The sequence below is a fragment of the Embiotoca jacksoni genome, unplaced genomic scaffold (genome assembly GCF_022577435.1).
Source record: "Embiotoca jacksoni isolate LCO1_2020_lvr unplaced genomic scaffold, fEmbJac1.0.p SCAF_11, whole genome shotgun sequence".
NCBI classification, from domain to species: domain Eukaryota; kingdom Metazoa; phylum Chordata; class Actinopteri; family Embiotocidae; genus Embiotoca; species Embiotoca jacksoni.
This window is the reverse complement of record NW_027185241.1, coordinates 8,978,766-8,990,381: the sequence shown is the minus strand read 5'-3', so window position 1 is coordinate 8,990,381 and position 11,616 is coordinate 8,978,766. Positions and strand designations below refer to the sequence as shown.

General features: G+C 39.2%; 1 protein-coding gene across 2 annotated transcripts; it reads right to left on the bottom strand.

The window, feature by feature from the left end:
- Positions 1–1,008: 1,008 nt before the first annotated feature.
- plekha8 (pleckstrin homology domain containing, family A (phosphoinositide binding specific) member 8) lies at positions 1,009–11,547 on the bottom strand. 2 transcript variants are annotated; one of them, XM_069142976.1, is made up of 13 exons: positions 11,383–11,547; positions 10,860–10,976; positions 10,518–10,673; positions 10,268–10,386; positions 9,732–9,890; positions 9,570–9,610; positions 8,798–8,916; positions 6,450–6,783; positions 5,566–5,651; positions 3,679–3,737; positions 3,121–3,322; positions 2,968–3,029; positions 1,009–2,876 (listed from the first exon to the last, which is right to left on the bottom strand). In XM_069142976.1, exons 1-13 carry the CDS (start codon positions 11,420–11,422, stop codon positions 2,679–2,681), a joined length of 1,692 nt encoding a protein of 563 aa, XP_068999077.1. In that variant the 5' UTR covers positions 11,423–11,547; the 3' UTR covers positions 1,009–2,678. The 2 variants fall into 2 exon arrangements, with proteins under 2 accessions (XP_068999077.1, XP_068999078.1); XM_069142977.1 differs by lacking the exon at positions 10,860–10,976.
- Positions 11,548–11,616: the final 69 nt, after the last annotated feature.

The window sequence follows — 11,616 nt, the reverse complement described above, 5'->3', positions numbered from 1 at the left end:
AGGCGCAGCGATACATGATGGGCACGGGCTGCCTGCCAATGTTTGAAACCAAGATGTTTAAGGCTGGATGCAACCACGTAACTGTATTAGCATGCTGTATTCCTTCTCTAAATTACATCAGGACAATTTGTCTGGTGAGATGCCCGAGTAAAAGCTTACCTGGGCGTATTTGTCCCATCATGTGCATTCCCCTGACCATGCCAATCAGATTTGTCCCACAGATGTCCCAGTATGGCACTAAACGTCACTGAAGTGCAGGGGCCAACATGATTCTACTGAAAGATCCACTGTGCTCTCAGAAGGATCCCCAAAGTGAAGTTTAATGTTTGTGGAGTTTGAAATCTCGAACACTTCACTTAGGAACAAACTAATTTGTGAACTAGTGAGCTATATCCTTCACATTTAATAACTAACTTTCCCACTGTCTAAAAAAAACAGGTCATTAAGTTGAACTTGTAAATAGCTGGGTCTATTTTGAACTCTCACAGGTATTAAGATGATTAAATGAAATCTAACACTTTTTCCAACAAAAGCAGTTATTTAAGGGTGCAGGCTGGCTGGTATAGCATTACAGCTGTGGCACAAGAGGCGATGCCAAGGAGGTCACAGGGACAGGAAGCATGCAGGGACCCAACTGTCAGTCCATGCCAAGTGAAAATCCTCGACCTATAGGCTGGAATCACTGGCATGCAGGGTGCTGCGTTCATTTAACACAGAGAGAGGGGTATGTAGAGGTAGTATTTAAGCTCAGTAAACCTGTTGTTAAGCCAACACCTTTGTATTATTCACTATCTATTGCTTATTCAAGACTCTTAGATAACAAGTGAAATGTAAAGGAGTGAAGCCTAAAGGAAGGCGCTGTTGATTATGTAGCTGACATCATCAGTAAAGTCACAAGTGTTGACTAAAAATGACCTAATAAATAGGAACTAAATTGTCATTCTACCTCTGGGCTCATAACATGTAAAAAAAAATGTGACAATATATTTGACGACAGCAAGCCAAAAACACAATACAACTTAATTATATTTATTATGTAAAAATCAAATTGTATCTTATATACATCCATAGAAAAAAAACAAAAATCACATATTTGCTGTATTACAATACCTTGTTTTCAAGATTAACATTGAAAGTCATATGCAACAGGAAATCAGCCTATTGCACATCTGTGACGTAAACATACTGCCAATGACTTATTTATTGTACAAGAGTTTTTACTGCATGCATTCCTGAAAACACAAAATAAGAAAAGTTAAAAATACTATGCAGTCAGTCTTTATTTATATTTAAAAAAAAAAAAAAAAAAAAAAAAAAGCCCCACAGACTCACTATGGCTCAGTGAATTTATAGCCAAACTGCAGCCTGGCCTGGAAGTGGAGTCTTACCTCTTATTGTTGTTGAATCGACATCATTAAATATTAAGTGTGTCTGGTAACACAGAACTATATGTAGAACAGGGTGTGGATGAGATAGTGTGGGAAAAAAAAAAAAAGATGAAATCTGTAAAGCAGATTAGATGTTAAAATTACTGCTCATACCTTTAGGATTATTATTCACTTACTTGGTGAAATGAAAGCCCTTGGCCTCTCCACTGGCACCAATGTTACTTACTAAAGAAATATGCAACCAATGAACATGTTCCATGGATACAAATGTCCATACAGTCACACAAAAGTCAGACTGAAATGATCCGCATGTCATTAATGTCAACTTTATAACTTAAGACAAAAATAAATAGACATTGGGAAAATGCATACAATGCATAGGTTTGTGCAGAAGATGTCCACATAAACAGCAGTCGTCAGTGCTTTAACAGCTGCGCTGTGTTATTTCACTCTTGTGTTCTGTGTTAGTGTAGGCAGCAGAGGCTAAAGCCATTCACATGACAAATCCTTTTTGGTCCCGTGGAAACACTTGAAAGCAACAGCTCAAGATAGGATGACGGTGAAACAATGCATTGTTAAACTGTAGGATTTAGATGCATTTTTCAGGGAAAGAATATAAATTAATATTCATAACAATGTACACTAAACTTTAACAGCCAGTGCAAGAAAACATGTTGACATAGTACACTAGTAAACAGTTGGCCTTGTATGCATTTCTATAACATACTTCTGTATTTGACACTTTTGTTGTTAAAATGAGTGCTTTGTGCTAGTTGCAAGTCTCACCCCGTTTCATGAAACCAAGGGAGGACAATGTTGATTAAAGATTTCTTTGCTTTCTGATCAGTTCAAAGAGAATCACAAACAAACTTCCAGTAAAGTTACTGGAATCAAATACCTTGCGGTTATGTACCTTAAAACATGTCGAGTACACAAAAAGCCACAACACAAACAACAAAATGTTGGTTGGAGTCTGCATATTAGGGTTTAAAACCCCGACACTGGCAATGGTCTTCTAAACAAGACCTGCAGTCTCGTTTCTTCAAGCCATAACGTCTTAATTGTAACTACTTGTAAGCTCTGAAATACAGTCCGTCTTCAAACCGAGAGCCTCTACAGCTGTAGAGTTTAAAAACCGCTGAAAACACCTGACAGACATGAGACATGCTCACATTATTTTGTACACAAGATGCACTTGATGCATCTGGCACCTCTCCCTCAGCAGTGAGCCACTACTGGTGGCCTTTCAGCCCTCCTCTGTCCTTCCTCTTATCATCCCTCGCTCGTGTTTCACACCACCTCATCAGACTCCAGGTTGTATTCTTCGTACAGTGCGTCTAGGATGGCCAGCTGCTCCTCCATGGCTGGCAGGTACAACCCCAGGTCCCTGTGCATGCCACTGGCAAAGCCGCTCTTCTGCTCGTCGCCCTGTCTCGACACCAAGGCGGCGCTGAAACTTTGATAAGACGGGGCAGCTCTCAGTGCCAGCTGGAAAACAAAAATGTTGTACATTTGTCACACTCCGTGAACAGATGGACATCAGAGGAGGCGGGCGTCGGTGCGAGTAACAAATACCTACAGCAAATACGCCTCGCACAACCCATCCGTGGTACTGCCGAAGAGTTTTTCCGTAAGCATTGTCTGGGCGAGAGAATAGAACATGACAAATCTCGACAGTGAACTCGCTCAATGTGCTTAATGTCAGGCTCCTCGTCGTGGAAATTAGACTCACTTAGTGCTCCCTGGATGTCTCGATCTCCAGCGTCAACCCCTGACAGAAACTCCTTGAGGAACTTCAGGCCTCGTCTGAGCCACAGCAGAGCCTCGGTTGCCGAGTTGCGCACCTGGGCGACATTTGTCTGCACTTCATGCAGCACAATGGACTGTAGTGTGGGGAAGCTGTCCGGGTCTGACATCAGCTTCTGGTGAATTTTCTACGGGGACAGGAGACACAGTGATGTAGTGACATTAATGTGAAATGGATGCTTAATGTATTCTGCCATCAGTCATGTTCTGATTTTACACAGATCACCGGCTGTGTTAACAATAGATTATTTATACTTTTTGACAGAGCAAGACTAATACAAAAATTTGTCCGATTTCAAAGATAAACCAAAAGAAATGTCTCCCTATTGACCCACTGTATGGTAGATCAGACTGCTATTAATTGATGCAGTTTGTCGCAATATGTTGTGTACAATATGTTGGGCAACCATATAAAGATTGACTTTAAAGTTATTCATTTGGCTTATCGGTATATGTATTACTTATCAAAAACATGTGCACTCACCTTGATATTTCCAACAAAATCCATTTTAACTGGTGCAAACACTGTCGACCCCAGTTTGTCTGAGAAGAGAGAAGCTATGATCATTTCTTTGTTGCCGTTTCTTTGTTCTAAAGTGCAGACTTTCAGTTTAGTGTCGTATTTTAAAAGAGTGTGTGATGCTGTGATGATGGTGTGACTTATCAGTCTGTGATGAACAAAATCACTTTTTCTTTCTTGAAGTAATAATGTAAGAGGCAGCTATATACCACGTTAGAGAGATTTTTTTTCTTTTTCCCCTCTTACAGCATATACGCAGTATAATGGGGAAATGAAGGCTTGTGGCATAATAGAAGAACTAAAATACTTTTTCTTAAAAGCCTGCTGCATGACCAAGATTTCACAGATTTGTTTTGCCTTGCAGCCATCAAAAGCTCACACTAGTCCTAGTTTAGTAAACAGATGTCACTCGTGTCTGGGTCAGTGTCGAGTTTAAATCTGACAAGATGTCATGAATGTGGGCTGGAAATCTTTATACAAAGCTAGAAGGTAAGCAGGCTTTATCACCTAAAGGTCATGTCAGTTCAAATTTAGACATTACTACACTTACAAAATGTTTTTAAAAAGAGAACCATGAAACCATGCTAATTTTATCTTTCAACAGAACACTCACCTCACATTAATTATGTAGGACCTGGACAGATGTTGCTTCACATGAAATATAGGCTGATATTAACCTGGACATCTCACGTGTGGTTTTAATTGAAGATCTTTACACACTGGGGGCGGTTTTTATTTTTTTTATTTTTTATAATTCGAACGTCAATATATTTCTTCAAACTGTTGTTTTTGATAAGGCATCAATCAATCACCTTGTGTGGAAGTGGAACAGGCATCACACCACAACTCCTAATGACAACGTCAGGTGGTTCTGTCTCCAGCTACCTGATGTTTATGACAAAAGGCGCAAAAATTGCAAAGACAACGATGTCATGGAAAACATACGAGGAGCATCGCTGAGCAACTAGTTGGTAGTTGGTGATAAGCAGGCAACAGCAGGTTTGGCTAATGCACCAACATCTCCTCTCCTTTTGTCGATTAAGGAGGAGTAGGACAAGACCGTCATCACTGGATGATGTTGAATCCATTACTTTTTCTGACGCTGGCGCTAATCTATTCAAACCTTTTTTTTTTCTTTTTTTTTTATAACCAACTGTCACAAATTTATATCGCCGTCGGTATGAATAGTTTTGATGCAAAAAATTTGCAGGCGAGTATTTCTTTTTTCATTTTGTATAGTCGTCACATCCCCGGAGTGTAAAGATCTTTAAACCATAATTCTTATTAACCAACAATTTTAATCCCACCGCTCATCCTAAAAATTGGGCCATGTCTGATTTAAAAAAAAAAAAAAAAAGTCATGATGGACACAAAGCAGATCTGTTTTTTTGTCCATCAAGATTTTGTTATGTCAATGTAAAACAAAGTCTTGTTACTCTAACTGTGAGTGGCCACATTTATCTTTGTGTAATACACGGGAGGTGTGTAATACACAGACAAAAAGCCGATAGTGTGCATGAGCTAATTTTTAGGATGAACCTTGTTATTTGAGAGGTTGTTAATCTACAAAGAACAAATAAAGTCAATGACAGACAATATAAAAGCAGCAGGAAATAAAGAGGGCATGGGAGAAAAGGATGATGAAGACAGAAAGATGCCACCTCATTAATTATAGAATGAATGACAGGTCATGCAGAAATAACAAGAAAATTTGAAAGAAAGAAAGAAGTTTTAGTTTTTACTTGATAAAGTTACATGAAATGAAATGATCAGAGATGTAAATAGAAATGATGAGAAATAGGAGGAGGGTAGCAGACAAAGATGAGGAGAGACTGAAAGTAACCGGCCTACCTAATACAGGCACTATTGCATAGCATGAGTCCAAAAACTCTTGTGTAGGGATACCACTGTCGTCATCCAGTCTTATATCACTAAATCTAAAAAAGCAGAACAGATTCAAACAGGAGAATAATATTAGAGTCAAGTATCCCATTTCAATTTTTATTAGATCAAACGGAAAAAGAAAAAAGAGGTACAAATGTCAAAACCAAGCCAGAGAAATGGTTCACACAAAATATCATGCAATTCTCGGCCTGAGAATACCTGAGACTATTCTGCTATTCTGTCTACAGCTTAATGACTTTTTTTTTTTCTCTAAAACGGTCCCATCAGTTATAAAAGACCAACTCCAAAATGCACACACTGTATCTCGCAGTTTGAATACTGGTGGAGTGGGACGATGGTTTCCTCTATTATAATGTTTACCTCATAACTAAACATTACAGCAATAATAATTAACACACTGGTCAGCTGTTCAGTAACACTCTTCAGCATCTAAAAGGAAGTTAAATAGAGTTGAAATGCAGAGAGAAATGTTAAGAAAAAAGCTTTACAAACCCAAATATCAGGTGAGGGCCTCTCTGTGTCATGTGATCAAGAGAAAACACACTAATATAAAAACACTTGACATCTTGAAATCGGCTTAGTTCAAATTTGTCATAATTAGTTATTCTGTGCAGTATATATTTAAACATACTAAGTCACTGTGCAGTTTAGTCTAAAGATTCAGCTCAAGTGCAGTGCCCCAATGACAAAAAAAACTACATATCCTACTTATAGCTTAAACTGGTGTATACTAATACTGTAATACTAACAAATCACAATCATACAGTAAGTTCATAGAGTGACTAAAACTGTCTTACGGGATGTGACCTTCCTGAGTAGCAGATTCATACCTGTGACTCATTGTGCTGAAGAAAGTCTCCACCTGCTCTGTGTCTTCGGACTCGGTTGAGTCTTGGGGAGTCTCGCCTTCTTCTCGAGTCTCTCCTTGGTCAGAAACGGCTTCCTCTTCATGCTGAAGCTGGATGGCATTCGCTTCCCTGTTGTTGTTGTCAGGCTCTTGATTTTGGTCCACTTTGTGCTTCTGCTCTTGGTTTGTCTCGGCTTGATTCTCCCCATCCCCCTCTGCTGGTTGGTCGTAGTGTTCAATCTCAGAGGTATTCTGGGGAGTGTGTGGAGTCGGATCAGCTTGTTCCACGTGAACTGAGGTGCTGGCTGCTTCCGTGTCTGCGTGATACAAAGACAAAACAGAACACGTGTACAAAAGGATTGAAAACTAACAAGTGGATGGAACATGATTTAAGAAGACAAGATGTTTATGGCAACAAGACTCAAGCCCACTTTCATTAGACTAGGGGAAGAAAATTGTGAAAGCAGCCTTTTGCTGAATTGCACAACTATTAAGCACACTCATTCTGTTAAACCGCTGAACGGTACTGACAGACCTCATAAGATATCATGCCTCCATTACATATCTTTGTCACAAGTGTTTGATTAGCACATTTCTGTCAATATAGCGGTATCAGAATTTTTTTCATTCCTAATATCTATAATAATCTATTTTTGGTTGGGCTCTAATAGATAATAATCTAACACACCTACAAAATGGCACAACATATCAGACTTCGTCAGGGCTTATTTAGTCGTTGATCTTTGTGTTTGCCCAGTCGAACAACATGATCACAATGGCAACAGGTTTTCAGTGTCCAACATTACGATAACAGAATAAACAAGCAGTGATGTGCGGGCCCTCGCATGCTGCACGTGCAACAGCCAGCGTGTTGGGGGTGTATGCGGCCATGGAGGTCACCACGCCTGAAGTTTTGGAGCACCCCTCGACTTTAAACATCAACTTCCTGTGTCGTGGCGAAATATCAAACTTTGCCGCATCGCCATGGCAACGCCGTTTGACAAAAATGCACAAACTTCTCAATATATCATCAGGCACATGTTTAGGATATTTTGACCCGAATTGAGGTTCATGTGATCAACCAGCTCAAAGTAGCGTGTCAAAGTATGAAAAATGTGATTTCCTGTCGCCAGCAGGTGGCGCTATGACTATGATCAAATATTACCATGCAGACGTGTTCAGGGTGGGACTATTATCATCCATGTAAAGTTTGGAGAAGGTCAGTCCATGTACATAAGATTTACAGCGACTTTAATGTCATGGCGAGACGCTCAAAATGGCCGCCACGCCACGAGCACACCGTTCGACGAAAACAAATTATTTTAACAACTTTTCATCTCAAAGGTCTTAAGACTGAACAACACATGCAAATCTCCAAAATGGCCACTAAATTCAAAATGGGGGACTTTCTGTTGAGTTTAGTTTATGGTGCCAAGAGACTCTTTTTTTATATATATATATCTAGGTGTGATACACATGGCCACCGAATTTCGTTAATATCAGTGAAAGCAGTCTTGAGATCTCACGTTAGGGGGCGCTAGCGAGCCATTTCAAAACCTATGACCAAAACCTAATGAAATATTTAAATGTTCACTGGGGCTGATTTTTGTTCAAAGTTTCATGAGTTTTGGAGCATTTTATAGCTGCCAAAAAGACATTCCATTTGCCAGAATGAGAAAAAGAAGAAGTCCTTGCATTACGTTAGGGCTTTCACACCATTTGGTGCTCGGACCCTAAGAAAAGACACAATGTCTTTGAATGTCCACATAAATGGGTTTTTTTTTAACTCTTGAACATCTAAAGTCTGACAGTTGTTTCCATATATCTATCTATCAAACAGCTGTGCTATAATCTGTCAACATTTTCTTAAATTTCAGTAAGTGTTAGTTGCCTCTAAAAACCGGTTTCACATATTCCAATAAAATGCTACATTGCATTAAAATGCTCAGATAGGGCACCTCGCCGCTACACTCAGAAATATTGACACTATATCTCTATCTATACCGCACAAATATCTTTGTATTTACAGGGAGTAAGTATATGCATTGCAGATAAACAATACATTAGAACAACCTTATTGTATTTTCCATCATCTGCAGTGGCTTCCTCTGTGGAAAGCCTTTGTTACTGCTGAGAGAAATGCAATAATATAGCTGGACATCCATCACTGTCTGCTCACTAAAAGGCAATAATCTACCCACTTCAGTTGATGCACAAACAAAAACAAGGTTGTCAGCTGTGTGGCCTTTTCTTTGCAGAATGGCAGTTAATAGTTTTCAGTTCAGGAAACTCTGCAGCACATAAAGTGAGTGGTTGAGAAACCTGACTTACCTGATGGAGAAGAATGGTGTTGTGGTCTGTCTGGTTCATCTGGTCCTTCTGCTCCAGAGTCAAGGCTCTGGTTGTCACGTGCAATGGCATCTCCTGAGGTGTCGGGCAAATCTCTCCACCTTGCATAAATTTCAGAATCAGAATCAGCTGTATTGGCCAAGTATGTTTACACATACAAGGAATTTGACTCTGCTTGTAAATTGCTCTCTCAACGTACAAAAACAAACATAAATAGACATAAATAGACAAATATATATATATATATATATATATATATATATGCATACACATATATATGTACACATACATACATACACATATACATACATACATACGTACGTATAGCACCTAATGCAAATGGTGATGATGCAATTGAGTATAGTGCCAATGTTACAGTGTTATTGCACAAGGTTTGATGTTGACATATTAACGGTTTAGCAGAGTGATGGCCTGTGAGTAAAAACTGTTCTTGTTTCTGGTTGTTTTGGTACACAATTTAAGGACAATGTGTCAATTCTAAAATTTGGGAATTACTTTTTACCAGACATATCTAATTAACAACGGTGTTTGGTCCTACAACAGAAATTACACATGAATAGCTGAATATCAAGTATCAACAGAAAACTTTTGATAGGGTATTTTATTTGAGCCTAAAATTGCTCAGTGTTACTTTGTACATCTATGTGACAGTTCAGGATAGATGAAGAAGCTTCGTACGACAAGACAACATGACTACGTAATAACAAAACAAACACACAAAAAAGAAACCTACTTTTCTTCAAGGTTCTGATTGAAATGATTAACAGGTTTAACCTGTTGGAAAAAACAATATAACGTGATTACACATACTTTTAGTTTTGAACACAATGCCAAGACTGGTTATACAAGCTTGTAATTACGTGCTTTAGTCACAGAGTTGGAGAGGGAAATATACCTTCTGGGGTTTAATGGCTGCTACTGGAGGAGTTCCTGGTGGACTATGTGTTGCCATGTCGGTACTGAAGGTTCGATTCGCTATCTGCATGCATTCCTCTAGAGTCTTAAGAAAAGTGGTGCATGTGGACTTCACCATGTTTCCAGTGTCTATGCCCGTCTGAAAAGGCCACACACACAAACAAACACATTAGCAAAGTCGAAGTTCCTTTAAGTGTTATCCAAAGATCACTGGACTGGACTTTTAAGAAATTTAAGTCCACTTGTCTTTGGATAACACTTAGATCACCCCAACATTGTTCGAATTGCTCTGACAGTAAGTATGGAGCCTGGTAACAGTATGACAACCAAATCTTCTCATATCTATGCAGCCAAGAGTTTTAAAAAAATGTCCTTGTGATTAAATGCGTTGCTTTTCCAGTCTATTAGTAAGTATAAGCACACAGTCATTTGAAGGTTAGCCAATTGCAAGTTATGCAGTTTCACATAAACAGGAGCTTCTCTTATTTCGTTGGCTCATCCAAACTTTAACCTTACCTCGACTGTTTCTTGCTCATCATTCTCATTGATCTTGTTTACTTGCTGGAGAAGAAGGTCACAGTACAATCTGAGTTCTGACATCTTAGTTTTCAGGGCCTCTGTGCTCTCCTGAAGCTCTGCAAGCACAATGTGTAAACAGCAGATTTAGTCAAGTCTGAGAAGCTGTGAGCTACGCAACTGTTTAATTATAGCAAACTGTGTCGGATTAAAATGATATGGAATCAAAAAAAAAAAAAAAAAAAAATACCCTTTTCTCTCTTGGTCCGGTTGTCTGTAAGGCAAGCTTTGGCTGTCCCCAGTGCCACCAGCCATTTCTGCCTCTCTGCTGCATTGATGGCTCTGAGGTAAAAGTACTGCTCTCCTGGTATGGTCAGGTCAACTCGTGTCGAGTCAGAGGAATGAACTAAAAACACAGCAGCAAAAAAAAAAAAAAAGAAAGAAATGTCACTCCTACATTCACGAGACACTATATGTGGACAATCTCTCTCTCTCTGTATATATAGATCTATATATATAGATAGATCTATATATATATAGATAGATCTATATATATATAGATAGATATAGATAGATATAGATCTGTACCGACCTTGGATTTCACAAACTGAAATTTTAATGCTGCCCTTGCACCCTTTCCAGGCATCTTCTTGAGAGTCGTAGTAAGACAAAGTTCCTCCATCAAGCACAAACCAACGAGGTTGCCAGCCTGAAACATGCATTGGAAAATTGTAGCATTGCTGTTGAATGATATTTATTATTTCAGTATTTTGAATTCACTTGTTATTAAAGCCTTATAAACTCGGGAGAGAGTTGACTCTTAACTTACTTACGTTAGCAGCAACTAATCGGTTAAGTCAGCTTATAACGATAGATGGTGGAAACTACGTAAATCAGCAAGCGCTACCGAGGACTTTATACACGTGGTGAACGTCTAATTCGTTAAATTGCTCACCTGGCGAGGTAAACGAAACACGCTTGGTAATTAAAAGTGTTGAATGACACGGTTAAAAAGCTGAATGAAGCGGACGTTATCACTAACTCGTTGTCATGCTAGCTAGCTGCCGTAAAACGAGTACAATAACCGAAAACACGTGACGGCGACGTTAACTTACCGCTTATGTAATTGGTCCACTTATAAAGCATTCCTTCCATTGTTTAATTATGTGGGTTGTTGTTGTTGTTGTTTTTTTTTGCCGTTCATTACTTGTTTATCGCAACAAGATGCGACGCACAGCTGATTGCAGCGACTCCATCGGGCCCAGAGTGTGATTTTTGCGGAGTGACGTCCTCGGCTTTGCATTTCAGCCACGCACACAAACGTGCGTAAAGATGTCCGTGAATCCGAC

Bases quoted from the DNA above. Each gene is read 5' to 3' on its own strand.
- plekha8 (XM_069142976.1), bottom strand. From the start codon at position 11,422: ATGGAAGGAATGCTTTATAAGTGGACCAATTACATAAGCG. The intron at 10,387-10,517 runs GTATTTTTTTTT...TTGTGCTTGCAG, and splicing joins CCGGACCAAGAGAGAAAAGG to AGCTTCAGGAGAGCACAGAG. The intron at 9,611-9,731 runs GTATATTTCCCT...TTTTTCCAACAG, and splicing joins CAGCCATTAAACCCCAGAAG to GTTAAACCTGTTAATCATTT.